Below are 17,986 nucleotides of genomic sequence, written 5' to 3' on the forward strand. Positions count from 1 at the left end.
TGCCCGCTGTTAGTTGCACATGGATGGTTTCCGATGCTTCATGCAGTGCCACTAACCTGGAGGTGTAGGTATCCTTGATGAATATAGATACTCCACCTCCTTTTGTGCTTCGGTCCAAGTTTGGGGGCCGAAACACATGGTATGAGTTATAACCTGGTAATGCTGGGATGCTCTCAGGAGCCTTGAACCAGGTTTCTGTTACTGCACAGACATCGATTTTCTCCATACTGAGGAGAGCCTCGAGTGCGTGCATCTTGAGGTTTAGACTTCTGGCATTGAGTAGCATTACCTTTAGTTTTTTTATCCTTGGGTTGTCTATGGAGGTGGGTTTGTCCTTTGAGCCTTGCCTAAAAAAGGCACTATGGGGGTGGCAAGAGCCTTAGCCAGTGTACGAAAGCCTAAAGGTGACAGGTGCAAGCCGTCCCTAGCGAAGCAACGTGGCTTGTCGAGCATGTCACCCCAGGCTGACAGACACTGGATCCCCTTTGAATGACACCAATACTTTAGCCAGTTGTTGAAACTGATCATTTTGTCTTTATACTGTGGCACCATTCTTGGTGAGGGCAAGATGCTACTCAAGGTCAGGGTCATACCAGCCTGGGCTACATGGTCAGAGAGCTCCTCTGTCTGTCTTCATGTAGTCCAGGGAGGTACGTCTCAGGTCATTCACACCAGCATGGACAATGATGGAGTCATACTTGTACTTGCTTTGGAGTGACCTGAGTGCTTGCATTATGTGGCGGATCCTGGCTCCCGACAGGCAGCTTACAGTGACCTTCTCCTTGTTCAGTCTGGTGAGTGGGACGTCAGTGTGCCGGACAATAGAGTCCCCTATAACAAGTGTATTTGGTGTGTTGTTTGGCCTTACGGGCTGTGGTTGTGAGGCACACTGATTTTGTGAGATATGTGATTCATGGGTATTGTTGATGGGTGGCTGTTTCTTGCATATCTGCTTAGGAGGTCTTTGCTGTTTAGGCAGATTTTTATTTAGAGCCTCCGAGTATGTTTTTGTGTGTTTATGTGTTGGTTATGCAGATGCAATAGGTCTGTGTGAGACTGGATTTGTGGTGTGGGTGGTTACCTTTTCCTCCTGACTGACTGTGCCAGTCTTGGGTTGAGAGAGCTCTGCCTCCAGTTTGGCTGTGTAACTGCATCTCTCCCATGTATTAGAGTTTGTTGGAAGGAGGAGAGGGTTGTCTGTGTACATAAGGCAATTGTAACATTGCCTCAAAATTTCCAGATTCACCAACTGGACTGGAGAGTAGCCTTGAAACTGAACCTTGGACATACTAGATTAGTATAGGTAACTGTTTTTTTACTAATCAGATGATTAGGAAAGGGAACTGATTTTTCACTTGATCAGGAAGGACCAATCGGGAGTCTAATACTTATGAGAAGTCAAGGAGGGTGTAGTGCTTTAGTTAGTGTTTCCTTATAAGTGCTGAGCAAGTGCAGGGCTTTAGAAAGAGAATAGAGTGATTACTTTGAGAGTTTGAACAGTTCTAAGGGAAAAAGTGAAGAGCAGACTTTGTGGAGCCTGGAATAGTTTAAACCTGTTTAGGCTGTGCTGCCCAATGCTGCTCGGTGCGCAAAACCGCGCAAAAAGAGAGTTGTAGGGTTTTAAGAGAGAGAGATCAAGGAGTTTAGAATTGACACAAAATGGCCAAGAAAACTACAGCTTCTAGGTAGTAACCACTCCTACAGGGACAGGCAGGCTGTTCAATGTTAACCACTCCCACTGGTGAACACAGACACTTACCTTTAGCCCAGGCAAGCACTGGCCTTCTAGAAACTTCCAAACAGTTCAAAATAGCAAATCTGTAACTGAACTTTCTTAACTTTCAGAAAGTCATACCATTGAAAATCCTTAAGATCCAGGATTAAGGCTTACTCCATTAGAGCCATGGCTTCATCTGGAGCCTTCTTTAAGGGACTGGACACTGCCTCCATTTTAAAGGCAGCTACATGGACCGCTGTCCACACCTTTACCAAACAGTATGGATTGGACCATATTTCCAAATCTAGGGTGGGATTCACCAGGGCAATCTCCATGGACTTCTAGAGAGTAGTTCCAAGCCTCTACCCTCTTATTCCTTTTGAGCTTTAGCACTCACCCAAGGGTTTGGTATACTGCAACATGGGAATAGAAGGACATAGAATAGTTGTGTAAAATGTTACCATAACCTCAGATGTCCTTCTCTTCCATGTTGCAGTATTCCTTTCCTTCCTCCTTCTTTTACTAAACTGTCTCTTCTTGGATGGTACTGGATTCATACAGTTACCCTGGGACTGGGGTCTGACTGGGGCACCCAGTTCTGAGGAGTGGTACATGCAGATGTCACTTTTATGACCCATATTCGCTTGGCCAACAGCAGACGTCCAACGTACCATGACTAGAAGCTTTTGTATACTGGCCAGATGTTCAGGTAGCAGTAGAGGATAACCCAAGGGTTTGAAATACTGCAACATGGAAGAGAAGGACATCTATGGTTATGGTAATATCTTACACAACTATTCTTTATGTCTAGCCAGGCTCTCTGGTGCTGGGATAATCGACCCCTGATTGCCTCTAGAGGTGGGCAATCGGGCTTTCTTTCAAGAGCACTGATAGGGGCTGTCCAAGAAAGACTCTCTGGACCTCTGGTTTTGTGGGCCTCCTCTGACTTGGGGTGGCGTCTACTATTAGAATTCTCCCCTATGCCCCAGGGGGAACCTCTTCCACGTGTGTCCTAGAAAGGACCTGGGATTTCCTGAACCACATCTTTTGACCACCTCGATGATTTCTTGAAGATGATCTCTGGGGTCAAAAAACGTATGCCCACTGCAGACAGGGTCTTTCCATCCTTCTCAAACCTGGATAAAGTTTCTTTCACTGTGGGGCTGAACAAGGAAGTGCAGTCAAAGGGAACATTGATGAATGAAGACTTGAAGGACTCCACAAAACCACATAAGCACATCCAGGCATGTCTCCTGATGGAAATGCCTGAACGTGCTGCCCTTGAGGTTCATTTGACTGCATGCAAAATAAGCATCATGGATGAATTCAAACTAGATTGCAGTGTAGCCAACTGACGAGATATGGATGCTTGGATCTCTGCAGAAACAGATCCTGAGAGGATATTTTAAAGTTTCTTGATCAAATCCTTCTGTAACCTAGTAAAATGTGCCAAATAATACAGCAACCTTACAGCGATGGTGGCTGAAGCATAGACACGCTTCCTAAATGTATCCATCGCCCTAGACTCCCTGTTAGGTGGATGAACAGTGGAACTCTGTTCAGCAAGTTCCTTTTTGGTGGCCGCAGGCATGACCATGGTATCAACTGGCACTCCTTTAGCCAAAAACTCTTTCCCTGAAGGTGGTGCCAGAATTATGTCCGGTCTTCTAGGTATGGGTTTAACTGTATCAGGTTCCTTCCACGCCTGCCTAGAGACAAAATGAATGAGCTCATCGGCAGGCAGAGTAACCCAGGAGGTAGACGGGCCAGTACTGAAAGCCTCCAAGAATACCAACTCCTCAGATGAAGGGGTACTGAGGGTCCAACCACATCTCTGTTTTAGTATCTCAAGGATGTCTCCAGATGAGACGTCTTCTGTAGGTGATCATGGGAACTCTTTACCTTCATGGAAATCCATATTCTCCATGACTGACTCTTGTGGAGAGTCCAAATGCTTTTTTTCTCTTGCACTAATACTTCCTAGGGACCTCCTCAGTGGGGTGTTTTGGTAGGTATCTGAAGAAATTGTAATATCTTGCTGGGAAGCCAGGAGATCTCGGACTGACTGTCCCTGTGGTAAGGCTCTAAGCACAGAGAGACCAGGGTAGACGGTTGAGGATCTGAGAGGGTTAGACCTGTCTGTCGTGTCAGAGCAGGGAATACCCTCTTCACCACCTCGAAAGCTGGTCACCCTGGAGAGAGAGAGAAGACCCCAGTGCAGAGAAGGCAAGCTTCTGGACCGCTGTTCTCTCCCGCTCTAAAGGTAATCTCCCCGAGGAGGAAGCTAGAGCCGAGCTATCCCATGCCAGGGCTCTGAGGGGCAGAGATGGCTCAGACAACTTCGGAGTTGAATCCAACACCTTGGATCCGACAAGGAATCTTCAGCTCCAAGAGTCATCCAGATCCTAAGAAATCTGAACCAAAGCACTCAGAGTAAGCTTCACATCTGAGGCAGACGGACTTGGGATGCTCAGATCCAGGGACTCTGAAACAACCAAAGGGATCAGAGGAGGAGGAGGAAGTTGAAACGGGGGTGTAGTTGATGGATGGGCCTCCTGACCTAAGGGGGTAGGAACCAGCAAGACACCCATCTGAATCTGTGCCGAGATGAACTTCCGCATCATGAATGACTCAAGGAAAGAGATGTTGACTCGGACCAGTGTCATTCCAAAAAGGGTGAAGGCACCCTAGAAGGTACTGGGTCAATGGAAGGTGAGTATCTGGTCCTGGGGAGAACTACAGGACTTGAGGTAATCTGATCTGATTGCTTTTTAGTCAGAACCAAGATAGTGGGATCCATCTGATTTTTCTTCCTCGGATCTAATGGAGAAGCACTTTGGGGCCTTTCTAGTCAGCTCTGAAACCGAGATATCTGCTGTAGAAGACCTCTGAGATGAAGACATAAATCTTTTTTTTTTTTTTTTTGTTTAGGGGATTGAGCACTAGATATCACTTCTCCAGACAAGGAAGGTAACAATCGTTTTAATAGGAGTTTATTTTTCCTCTCTACAAGCATCCTAGGATTAAAGTTATGACAGATGGAACAATCCTCTTGTAAGTGCTGTGGTCCCCAGCAATAAACACATATTGTGTGGGTGTCTGACAGCAGTAGCTTGTGCCCACATTTGACACACTTAAACCCAGATGGACTTTTTCTGCCATTATACTAACAACAACAACAGCAAGATTAAGCAAGCCAGACTTTTTTTCTATCTATAAAGCAAAGATAGGAAAAACTTAAACTCTAGGCGTTCAGAACTGCTGCAAAACGCCAATTCTGATGAAGCCTACGTTGTTAGTGGGTGAAAGCGCTTAATCTGGTTTGTGCAATAAAAGTTTCCTTATTCTGGAATTATCAGCTGTTTTATTCGTTCATACAGGGAATTGCCACAAGTGTATTAGCATCATTTGGCGTTTTGCAGCAGTTCTGAACGCCTAGAGTTTAAGTTGTTTGTGTTTGGCTGCATTTTGGTTCTGAAAGATAGGAAAAAGAATTTTACCAACAGTGGTAAAAAACAGAAAGTATAGAGAGGTTAAGAACAGAATTATAATTACTGAAGGCCAGATGACGGAAAAGGGAAAGGGGAAAATGGGAAATTAAGAACTATGGTAATTTAAGAACTATGTACTTGTATAAGGTTAAGGGTTAAGAAAAGTAAGAAAGGATACTATAATATAAGAAAATATTAGGTTTTAGGAGATTTAAATGGAGAAAAACTTTCACTTATCTCTAAAAGCTCGAGAGCTAGGCTGAGCCATGTTTTTTACGCAAAGTGGCATTGAGATCTGAGGTAACTTAGGGTTGGTGCATTTTGGATAAGGGAGAAGCTCAAGAGCTTTTTGGTTACCCTGAGCTTTAGTAACGTCCGATTTGGATCTGAGGATCAGATCCAAACCCATCAGTTAAAGAATGAAAATGGACACAGATGGAATGTTATTTTAAGTACATAACTTTATTTTGCTTGCATATAGGCCCACCCTAGTTTCATTCCATTATGGCCTTCCCTGTCACATTCACAAATACATACATATATATATATATATATATATATATATATATATATATAAGCCAGTAGCCATCAAGCTGCTAAATGAACTAATAAAATAAAAAATAGCAGCAGACTCCAGCAAAGAATTAATACGGACACTCTCTTTACTTCTTTACGCACAACATTGCGATAAGTGCTTTCATTCTCAACATTACACTGGACTTCTTGAGATAATTGTATTAAGTAAATTTATCTGATAAATAGGCCTTTGCATTATAGAACAACCGAGCACCAGATTCCTATAAAATCCACATTAACTTAACAGTAAAGTGATGCATCCTTCCAACAAACTGTAACTATTTAAATTTATTATTAACCCATTTATTTTAATCGTCTTGCTTTTTAAATCTAATTTATACTAACAACTTCTTTTAGCCCTGGACTTCTTTTATCTGCGAGTTCTAGTTGTAAGATTTTCAACCAGCAGCTTTCTTACTCATAGTTTCCCTGTGGTCTCCCTCTCTACATATGTGTACATAATAATTATATTTCTTCACATCACCAATGAACTTTAATCATAAGAAAATAAGTCTTTATAGTCTAGGAGGATCACTGTATTTCAGAGAAAAATGTGCAAGATTAGCAGAGTGGAATTTAAAAGTAGAGGACAGACGTTAGAGGTGATGTACATATCTTGTGTACTGTCAGCAGCTGGTTGCTACTTCTTGACCCAGGTCAGGGCTGAAAACTGCCCCTCGATCCTGGTTAATAAATAAATATGAGTGTAGGGGGGTTGTATATTTTTTTTTAAGAAGAAGGGTTGTGGATGCTTGAACCTACCTTTGCCAGAAGATGTTGGGTTTAGAAATAGTGATGCAATTTATTACGATATGTGACAGGATTAAGAATGCTTCATTTTATTAATGCACTGAAGTGAAATTAACTGCATGCATTGACAGCTTATCTTGTGAGTAGAGTAGTGGATAAACCAGATGTGAAATGGTCCATCACCATAGTCTGTATTTCTGTGTTTTGTATGGTGGACTTTGATGGGAGAATATGTTGATAGAAATGAGAGTTAAGATGAAACCAACAATGTCCTAAATATTTTGCTCTTTGTTTAATCAGATTTGGAGGACAGGGACTGGGGACCCAGTTATACACATGCGGCGTGCAGCTCTGACACAGAATATTTGACATCAGAGCGGCTTCTTCAGGTAGGTAGAGTAGCCCACATTGTGGATATCGCATTATTTTGAGACTTATAAAGGTAAACTTGTGCTTTTTTCATTTGTTGATTGGATGAACATATAGGCCCAGCAGACTAGTGGCATACAGTATGACAAGACTTGTCATTTTTAGGCTAATGTACAGCATGTCAAAAAAAAAAAAAAAAAAGTGTCTGGGGGGGGGGGGGTTGGACTTCTCTGTTTCTAGATGGTTTTCCTCTCTGTCCCTGCAAGTCATCAGCCCCACTTTCAGTCTTGAATCCATTTTTCCATTGCAATTAGGTAGCCACCAGCATAGTAATGGGAGTTGGCTGAAGTAGGTTATCATTCAGGCAGCATTGGAGATAATTTATGGCCTCATTTGCACCTCCCAGTGCTTGTAGTGGGCACAGGGGTGTTTTTCTAAGCCCCTAAGCACATATCTAGTAAACGACATTTGCACCTGCCACTGCTGGTAGTGGGGGAGAGTGTTTTTCTAAGTCCCTAGGCATACATCTAGGGGCTTACATTGGCACCTGCAGTACCACAGGACCTTACAGTGCTTTCCCCTTACAGGTGCAAGCTTTCACCCCACACACACTGACAGCTGTGGTCACTGGCTTGATAGAGCTGCGGCCATATTCCAGCGTGTAGCTGCATTTTGTTTCCTTGCAGGCGCCACTTGCTGGAGGCAGCTAGCTGACTAGAGCCACCACTCCCTCCCCTAGGATGAATCAGCTGGTATTTTCCATTGATACCTGTCCACCCACACTCAGTTCAGTGGCAGATCTACCAGTCACATTGATGCAGGGGAGATAATGCTTTATGAAAAACAGACGGTCACTGCACAAATTATGTACTTGTCATCAGCATCGTCCCTGTCACCCAACTGTAGTTTCTGTCCCTTGTATTCCTCTATTAATGCAAACCTTTTTATTGTTTTATTTTACCCCAGTACCAACATGTATTTTTTCTCTCCACTCCCTGCTGACAGTGAGTTTCCAATGATCATTTGGCTCCTTTGTTCCTCATGAGGTGAAAGATGATTGTAGAGTTGTCATACTGCAGACATTACAACATTTATATTATGCTGCCTTGCTTCACCCCCTTGTGATGAAGAGGCTTGTGGAAGGACCACCTATTCCTCTGTTATTCTCTCTGTTAGGGAGGTACCCCCCCATCTGACAAGTCTCCGCAAGGGCTACTAAATTGACTTGGGCTGATCCACCAATTAAACCATGTACCTTTTCTGTGCAATGTTTAATGTGTTCTGCTGGAGTGCATAGAAGGTGTTTCAGCACATAGTGTAAGACTTTGTGGCTTCTTTGTTTCTGTATGTCCTCTCCCGTGGGCTAGAAAAAAAAAGATCATAGTAAGTTCATAGTAGGAAGAAATAGAAACTTCATCAAATGACAGTCAGGTTATTGTCAAGTATAGGGTTGATGTGCTTTCCTGCGCTAAGTGTGTTTTACAGTCAGCTAATCTCGGAGTGTGTGATCCTGTTCAGAATGACTAAGGGGCTCCCTTTTCTAGGGATCCATCTAGCACTATAGATATTGGGGGGATTCAGATACAGGCAGTAGTGAACACTCTGTCCAGTCTGATTCTTCAGATGGTGAACAGGTTCAAAAACCCAAGCAAGTGTTCCCCTTTCAGATGTCAGCTAGATTTAGAGATGTATTTGACTGGATGCCAGAGATTCTCAGAGAGTTTATGATCTTACTGAGGATGAGATTCCAAATGTTTTGGTTGTTACTCCTCTGTTTCCAGTCTGTTTCCAGCCTTAGAAAATGACTATAGAACGTCATGTAAAACTTCTTTAGCCAAAGATCCAATTCTAAAAAGGCATTGAGTTAGTACAAGGTGTAATCTGATCTTTCAGCTCTTTGTACTCTTTTGTCAGCTGACCCAGCTGATGTTTCTCTAGCTTCCAACTCCTAAGAAGCGAGTGAGCATTGGCTTCTTCTAACAGTACACCATTCTGGCAAGTAGTTAGAATCTCGGGGTAAAAGCTGGCTTAGTCTAGTAATTTTTTCAATAGAATTTTCAATTATTTTCAATTATTAGGGCTTCATGTGGAAATGTATTTTGCAATGTGCTTACAGTTTAGATGACTTTGCCTGCTGAACAGAAGGGTTATTGTTTCTAATGTCACTCACATTTGAGCAGTGTCTTGGAATGTGAGGACACTATTCCTAGAATTGCAGCCACTTCTATTGAGAAGATATGCGTGGTTGCATAACCAGAATTTTTTCTCAGGATTTAAAACATGAAATTTTGAATGCTCCAAGTTCTGTGTTTGTGCTTGGACCTATTGCTACACAGATTTTCTCAAGCAATGAGATTAATTTAATGTAATGAAATGGGATGAATTTAATTAATTTAATGAGGTAAATTGATGCTTGGAATATCTAGAATGTTTCATATTCTCAAATTCTCCCTTAACAAGGTGTCTAACTTCAAAGGGCAGAACAAACCAAAGTTCCAGCTAACAAGAGTCAGGATACCAAGGGGAAATGGCAAGAAGATAATTAAAGTACAAACCCATCCTCTTATAAAACATCTCTAATTAACTGAAGAAGAATAAAAGGACCACAAAAACTGATTAACTTCATCCAAATATTTAAAGAAACAGTAACATGTACTGTATATATGCACAATAAATATTACATCATAAACCTTTAAACATCATTGACAATAAAATTCCTCATAGTTTATAAAATTCTTCATAGTTCATAAAAACTTTAACGTTTAACAGACCTCAGCTTAAAGATTGATGTAATAGAAACTAATTATTTTAAACCAGGATCCCTGTTAACTTGTAATGACAGTTGACATAACTCTTTGTATTCAGGTAAATCTTCCCACTGACTTCCACTAGGATTTCTTTGAAGTTGTTCCAAAACATAAAATTAATGTTAATTTAGTTCTGATAAAGTCCTTTATGTTCATAGGTGTTTACTAGGCTAATGACCCAGATATCTTTGATAAGTGTAAGCATGGGCCTGGGAGATGAACCTTTTACAGGTTACCCGTTTGCATTAGAGACATAGGTGCCAAACCAGGGATGAATATCTGTTTTCCCATCCAATTGTCCAAGTTGCACTTGAATTGGGTTAGGGAGGAACTCTGCTTCACATGGATGGGGAGCCTGTTTCATAGACGGGGTAGTTTCTGGAATACATACCTATCTCTCCAGCAGGTCCTGTTTATATCACAGGCAAGGTTTAAGTCTTTAGAGTGAGTAATAGACAGGGTAGTCTCTGGAATACATACATATCACTCCAGCAGGTCCTGTTTGTATCACAGACAAGGTTTAAGTCTTTAGAAAGGGTAATTCTGGTACTGTTTGTTTTGTGGATATGCAGAAGGTCCATCAGGGAGGGGTCCGACAGTGCCCTGTGTGCCAGGTATAGATCTCCCCTCAAAAGCATGTAGGAGACAGAATACAGGGATAGGGCCTTGAGGTGGTCTGCATAAGACATATTACTTACTTACGTATTATTTTAGTGAGGAGCCTCTGTGGACATTCCAGTTGTTGGATTTGCCTGGTTAGGTGCATACCAAAGGGGGTATTGTACTCAATGATAGGTCTGATGAATGCCGAATACAGTGGAACAATGACTTCCTTGGACTTAGATGCCATACCTTTGTTTGTAAGTTGCACAACATAGAATGATTTCCTCACCACTGTAGACTTGCGATGATCAAAGTCTAGATTACTATCTGTGTGTGTCCTTAAGTCCCTGACTACTGGGTCAAGTTCTAAGGGATGTAATGTCAATATGATGGTTACCAGGGATGGATGGCTTCCCAAAGGATACTATTATCCATTTTTTTACATACATACATGCAAATATTTCAAGCCCAGGCATTAATGCCCTTCTAGCTTGCCAGTATAACAAAACACTTGTTCCCATAATAAGGATCAGGCTGTTCTTAAAATTATCTATATCAGGCTGTTCTTAAAATTATCTAAACTAGTACTTGCTTTAATGTAATTTGGTAGTCTGTTCCATACATCAGCTACTCTGTCAGAGAACCACTTAGTACACTTCTCATTCCTATAAAATCTTCTACATAGATTGATAATTCTCTAGTACTTTTTGTTAACCCCAAACATTCCCAGAGGTAGTTGTCACTAAATGCTCTATATACCTGAACAAGATATCCTCTTAGATATCTGTAAGAGACACTGTACAAGTTCAGATATTTTAGTCTTTCATAATAACTTAAATTTTCACATCCATGGACACCCTTGGTATATTTCCGTTGTGCTCTTTCCAGTTTACTCATGCTTGTTTTTTTATAGGGTTTCCATATTGTTATTCCATACTCAAGTCTGGGTCTAGTATAACTAACAAACAATGACTTCATTATTTTTGATTTCCTAGATTTTATAAATGTTTTTATATAACCTATAGTTTTATAACTATCATTAACCAATTTGTTGATATGATTAGAAAAAAATCATAGTTGAATCTACCCATATACCCAGGTCCTTAAATGAGTCTACAGTTTCAATCACTGTGTGCTGTATTAAATGTTCACCTTTCAGTTTATGGCTACCAAACCTCATATGCTTAGTTTTTGAAGTATTTATCAGCATATTATTCTCCTGTGCCCAAATGGTCAATTTATTCAAGTTGTTTTCCAGACATGCTTTATCTGTAACACATGTAATCAGTTTACCCAATTTCAGGTTGTCTGCATGTAGAGTGCAGAACACCTCAGATGAAAAAGTTAGGTCTGAAAGATACAATCTAAACAAGCAAGGGCCTAGAACAATATTCTTGGCATTTAGTTTTAGTCCATGGCTCTGACACCAGTTGTTTGTCTGTGTCAGCCCCTCCTGGAGAACATTTGTGTCAGTGTGAGATTCAGTGACGGCTTCTAATTTGCAACTATCTGCAAATTTAGTCAGTGACCACTGACATTGGCCTTAATGTCTGAGAAGTAAATTCCAAAAAGGAGCGGTCCAAGAACTGATCCCTGAGAGACTGCACTTGTAACTGGCCTCTTTGTAAAGGTGGACTCCCCAATTCTAACTTCCTGGGTGCTGTCTGCTAGCCAGTTGGCTATCCACCGGGTGACATACGGGTTTGTATTGAACCTCTTGAATTTGTCAACAATGCCCGCATGGGGTATTGTGTCAAATGCCATGGTCAGGTCAAGGTAAGCAGTGTGAATGATTTTGCCCTCATCCATTGCTTTGGTGACCTCAAAGAAGTCCACCATGTAATAGGACAAAACCACTTACCTTGTTTTTGGAATAAAATTTCAACAGTACAAATTGTCACGCTGTTTCAGTATCAGGTGCTGTGATTATTTCCAAGGACAGAGATTGGATTCTGGAGTTCTCTGTTTATACCTGTACAGAGCACCACAAACTGGATTCCTTCTCAAGTTCCATAGTAAGCTTTGTGAGGTCCATTTTCCAGGGGCCCCTGGATCCTTATTCTTCCTCCTTCTCCCAGGTAAGATAAGCTTTGGGAATCTCACCATAAGCCACTGAGTCAGTGTGATTGATGAATATGGTCCAGTTACAGAAGTACTACTTACCTGTAACAGTAGATGTTTGAATTTCACACTGCCCCCCCCCACACACACACACACACACACAGACACACCCGTGAAATCCCTTCTAGCTAACATATCTCCCCAACTGTCAACAGGGAGCAAGTCCTGGTGGCACTCTCCAACACCAAAAGCAGTGCTACAATAGGCCCCAAGAATATCCCCAGTTGCCTCCTAAGTAGCTTAAAACATGACCTAGCAGGACCACATCTGGCACTCCAACTACAATTTCAAAACAGGTTACATGCCAGTTGAATAGAGGGCTGCAACTGTCATCCCTCTTCATAAGGATGGACAATAAACTGACCCCCAGGAACTACAGACACATAGGTCTGAAAAGTCTACTATACAAAGCCATGGAAGGAATTATCATGGAAATGGGTCATCAAGGGCATTGACAGCCTACAGACACTGGACCCATCCCAATTTTGGCATTAAGGGAAGGTCTTACCTACTTAGCGTGGTAGACTTCCTCAAGATGTCACCATGGCTATGAATGAGGGGGAAATGATGCATACCGCCTACCTTGACCTGGCCAAGGCATTTGATACGATACCCCTCTTGGGTATTGTTGACAAACTCTCAGAAATAGGCATAGATCCCTACACAACTCACTGGATTGCCAACTTGCTCACAGATAGGACCATAGAAGTCAGGATTGGTGAGACCACCTCTACCATAGGATTACAGGATCAGAGGATCACAGGAGGTTAATAGGCTAATGGCCCATGAGGCCCTTACAAGCCTAGCCAAGAGTTTACCCCAAAAAGAAACCTCGGTCAGCACCTGTTGCCCCTGTCAATGAGGAACACAGGTGGAACCCCTGGTACAAATTTGTGGTTTCCCATCCACTCATCAAGGTTGCGCTTGAAGAGGGTCAGCAAGGTACACTGTTTGACGTTATGGGAAGTCTATTCCAGAGACTGGGCAGCCTCTGGGAGACAAGCCTGTCTTTCCACCAGGATGTTCTTTGTGTTTCATTGTTGCAGTCATCACACTTGGGTTATCTGCCTGCCGGTAGCCCTCAGTCAGCCCGAATACCAAAAGCTTAGTATTTCTGTGTCAGATGCTGTCGCTCCAGGACTGACATCAGGTCGTCAGAGGTATAAAAACAGGCAGCCGACACCATTACATCAGTCTTTCTTGCCGAAGAGCCCAAAGCAGAAGCAGTTCGCACAAGTGCCAGTCGGCCGCTACCTGAGTTTCTGTTTACCAATTGAATCATCCTGAAGTCTTCTAAAGCTAAGTACCCTGTTGGGGATCCCTTTTTCTTGCTCTAACCGATGTCAGAAAAAGTTAACAGTTGTCTTGCCTGTAGAAAGCAAATACCACACCGAGATTTCCATTCTTACTGCGTCACCTGTTTAGGCCCAGACCACAAAGTACTTCGCTGTCGGTTTTGTGCCTTGTTCAATGCCCGAAATATTCGTCGGGCCCTTATTGTCACTAAATACTTTTGTTCCTGGTCTCCGTATTCCAAATGGCTTCGGTAAGCCATCTGACTACCGATATTCTGATAAAACATAAGGATAAAGTCAGAGACAGACCGCACAGGTCCAAAGCTGCCGACGACGTTTCTGTAAAGCTAGTCGCCAGTTCGCCTGTACTCAGTGAGGTGCTTTCGCAGCCCCTGATGCCTGCTTTACTGGATTCACAGGCCTCTACTGTGACCCATTCAGAGTCCGGTATGCTGTGAGACTCTTCTTCAACTATGGAACCTGCGGATGTCTCTACCTTAGATGGGTCTGGAGCCACTGAGCAGGCACCGGCTTCTGAGGAAGTTCTTTGCACTACTGATGTTCAACACAAACCAACGACTTCTTTCACATCTTCAGTTCTGTCTAAAACTACCGAGTTTCTAAGGCCAAGAGTACGTGCTACAGCTAGAAAAGCAATGACCAAAGCGCATGCACCTGCTCCCATGCCACAACATCAAATGCTTAAAATGGCAGAAGACCTTATTATGCTGATTAGGGGAAGTCAGCCTTCCCCTGCTAAGAGAAAGAGAACTGTCCTCAACAGCTTCAACAGACGGATGACTCTGAGGTATCTGATTATGAAGACATGCCTTTATCTGCTTTTGAGGATTCAAATGCAGAAGAATCCATCCCCTCTGCCTCTCCTCCAGAGGATTTTTCTTTTGGTGAAACCTTACATACCTTAAGAGAGCATTTCCATTGGGAATGCCAAGACTATCATCAGTCCAAAAAGAGACTCAGATCATTTCTAGATTTTCCACAACATAGGCCTTTAGCAATACCTCCTGTCCTGGAAGATGTGGATGATGTCTTTATGGAATCCAGTCTTACTCCTGATACTTTACCCCCTGCTCCTAGGAAACCAGACAGGTACTACAGAGTACCTGACTCTCACAAATTCCTTTTCAAAAATCTTACTGCTGATCCAGAGATAATTTCCCAGGGGCCTAAAGATATTAAGGCAGCTACAGGAAACCAGACAGGTACTACAGAGTACCTGATTCTCACAAATTCCTTTTCAAAAATCTTACTGCTGATCCAGAGATCATTTCCCAGGGGCCTAAAGGTATTAAGGCAATTACAGCTAAGAATCCCACCTCTTCGGACAGGGATTTCAGAGCTTTAGACAGATGGGGTAAGAAAGTATATACCTCTGCAACTCTCGCCATTAAGGCTTTGAATTGTCAATTTCACATGTTGAAGTACCAACAACATATTATGGAATTTATTAAGCAAAAAATAGCAATCTTTACAGACTGTGCAGAAAATAAAGAATTGCAAGAGCTTATGCATTCTGCAAGCCAAGTCAGCAAGCATACATTGCAGTGTGGCTTTGACATCCTAGAAGCATCTTGCAGGGCAGCAGTCACTGGTTCTGTACTGAGAAGACATGCTTGGCTTAAGGACCTTGCCAGACCATGTCAAATCACAGTTATTAGATGCTCCTTTGAACAAGGGCAATCTGTTTAGCACCAAAGCAGAAGAGGTTCTTAAAAAGATGGAAGAAAAAGCTAAATCTATTCAGACAGTCAAATAATTCTTACAAGTACAGCCTCCTAGATTCAGTAGGCATTGCCCTTTGAAACATTGGTCCTTTCCAGCCCCCTTAAGGCCATCTCAAACTAGACCCAGAGGAAACAGACTCCTCAGACTACAGTCTCAGGGTATGCAGAGATCTAAGCAATGGAGTGCCTCCACCTCCAAAGCAGGGAGTACTAAGACACCCCCTTACGGAAAGAATTCACAATGACTTCTCTACCCCCCCCCCTTCTGCCTAACTACTTGTGCCCCTAGGGGGAAAACTTGCCTTTCATGCAAAAAACTGGATGTCCATCACCCAAGACTGATGGGTGCTCAACATTGTATCCCAGGGGTACAAATTTTACTTCCACTTTCTGCCAACCCCAAAAAGGTTGCCAGGCCTTCCTCCAAACCAGTCGTCAGAGGCACAAAACCAAGTTCTATCCCTGCTCTCTATCAGGGCAATTCATCCTGTTCCTGTGGAACAGATAGGTCAAGGATTCTATTCCAGACTTTTCCTGGTACCCAAAAAAGAGGGCACTTGGCGCCCAATCCTAGATCTTTCAATTCTCAACACCTTCCTGGTGGTATCAAAATTCAAAATGCTCACCCTGCAGCAACTTCTACCTATGCTAGCCAAAGATGCCTGGTTAGTCACCCTAGACTTAAAAGAAGCGTATCTGCACATTCCTGTAAGGGAGTCATGCAGGAAATATCTATGCTTCAGGGCCGGATCTATGCATTATCAGTTCTCTGCACTTCCCTTTGGCTTATCCACTGCGCCCAGAGTATTCACAAAATGCCTGGCTCCAGCCATTGCTTACTGCAGGCAAAGAAATATCCAAATTTACCTGTACTTGGATGACTACCTGATTCAGGCGGACAGTCAGGAATTGCTTTTGCAGCACCTGACATTTGTAAAAATCCTTCTCACATCCCTGGGAACACCATCAACGAAAATAAATCAAAACTAGTCCCCAGTCAAAAGATTGTATTCCTGGAAGCAAGCTTGGACACAGCATCCCAGATGGCATTCCTCACTTCAGAAAAACAAGCCTATCTGACAAACTATTTTACTCAAATGGCCACCAGAACCCAGCTATCCGCAAGGAAAATCCTGTAGGCCCTAGGGTTCATGGCCTCATGCATCCTATTAATTCCATATGCCAGACTACTGCATATGAGGAAACTTCAGTGGTACTTAAAAAGTCTTTGGTGCCAACATTCTCAGGACCTGGAAACCATCATTCCTATCATACCCTGTCTAAGGACAGAGTTTCTTTGGTGGGCAGCAGCATGCAACCACAACAAGGGACTGCCCTTTACTCAACCCCACGCCGCCCAGACCCTAACCACAGGCACATCAGACTATGCCTGGGGAGGGGAGCACACATGGATGGCAAGTGCATTCAGGGCCACTGGAGCCCAAGTCAAATGCATCTGCACATCAACCAAAAAGAGATGCTAGCTGTGCAACAGGCTCTGACAGCTTTCAGATCACAACTCTCACCAGGACACCTGCTAATAAAGACAGACAATACCTCAGGTATGTGGTATATTAACACGAAGGGGAGAACCCACTCTTATCCACTCTGCAGGCTAGCCATGGCCCTGTGGAACACTGTCTTGAACATGCATGTCCATCTGCAAGCTCAGTTCCTGCCAGGCAAACAAAACTCACTGGCAGACGACTTAAGCAGAAATCTCCTAGACCCACACGAGTGGTGATTAGAGCCCAGCACCTTCAACCTTCTGATTCAGAAATGGGGGGCCCCAGAGGTGGATCTCTTTCCCTCCCCTTCAACCACCAGCTCAGCAGATTCTGCACCAGGAATCCTCTCAGTAGGGCCTGGAAGGTGGATGCCCTATCCTTTCAATGGGTAAATCTCTCAATCTATGCCTTCCCCCTCTGCCTCTTCTTCAGGAGTACTACTTAAGGTAAGACAGGACAAACCAAGGACAATTCTGATTGCTCTGGACTGGCCATGGCAGCACTGGTACCCACTCCTGTGCAGCCTGTCACCAGTTCCACCCTGGCACCTACACCAGAACCCCTGCTCTCTCAGCAGGGGGGACAGATTTTGCATCCTCAACTGCAAACCCTAAATCTTGCAGCCTGGCTTATTTCTTGAATTCTCCCCCAGTAACCCTAATCATGCAGGTGCTGGATGTCATTCCTGAAGCCAGAAGACTCAGTACAAGAAAATCCTATGCTGATACATGGACAGGGAACTGCTCTTGGATTCAATCTAAAGGAGAGGACACAACTCTGCCCTCCCTGCCTCTAATCCTGGATTACTTAGCAGATTTACTCCACAAAGGCCTGTCCTCCTCCTCCGTTAACATACATGCCTCAGGCATTTCGGCTCATTACAACACTGAGCCACCTCTCCTCTTGCTTATCAAACAGTTCCTGAGAGTGGCAAACAACTTAAGGCCACCAAGCAGAGCTCCCACCCCTGCTTGGGACCTTAACTTTGTACTGGAAAAGCTCAT

At 43.2% G+C, this 17,986-nt stretch overlaps 1 protein-coding gene across 2 annotated transcripts in view; it reads left to right on the plus strand.

The window, feature by feature from the left end:
• Nucleotides 1–17,986, plus strand: part of SAP25 (Sin3A associated protein 25) — a 1,501,590-nt gene that overhangs the window by 597,682 nt on the left and 885,922 nt on the right. For both annotated transcript variants that reach the window (XM_044077299.1, XM_044077298.1), the window contains one exon: nt 6,835–6,923. In XM_044077299.1, the coding sequence (XP_043933234.1) occupies nt 6,835–6,923 (89 nt within the window). The remainder of the gene's footprint in view (nt 1–6,834; nt 6,924–17,986) is intronic.

This window comes from Protopterus annectens, chromosome 7.part0 (assembly GCF_019279795.1).
Source record: "Protopterus annectens isolate FY-2018-M chromosome 7.part0, PAN1.0, whole genome shotgun sequence".
NCBI lineage: Eukaryota > Metazoa > Chordata > Ceratodontiformes > Protopteridae > Protopterus > Protopterus annectens.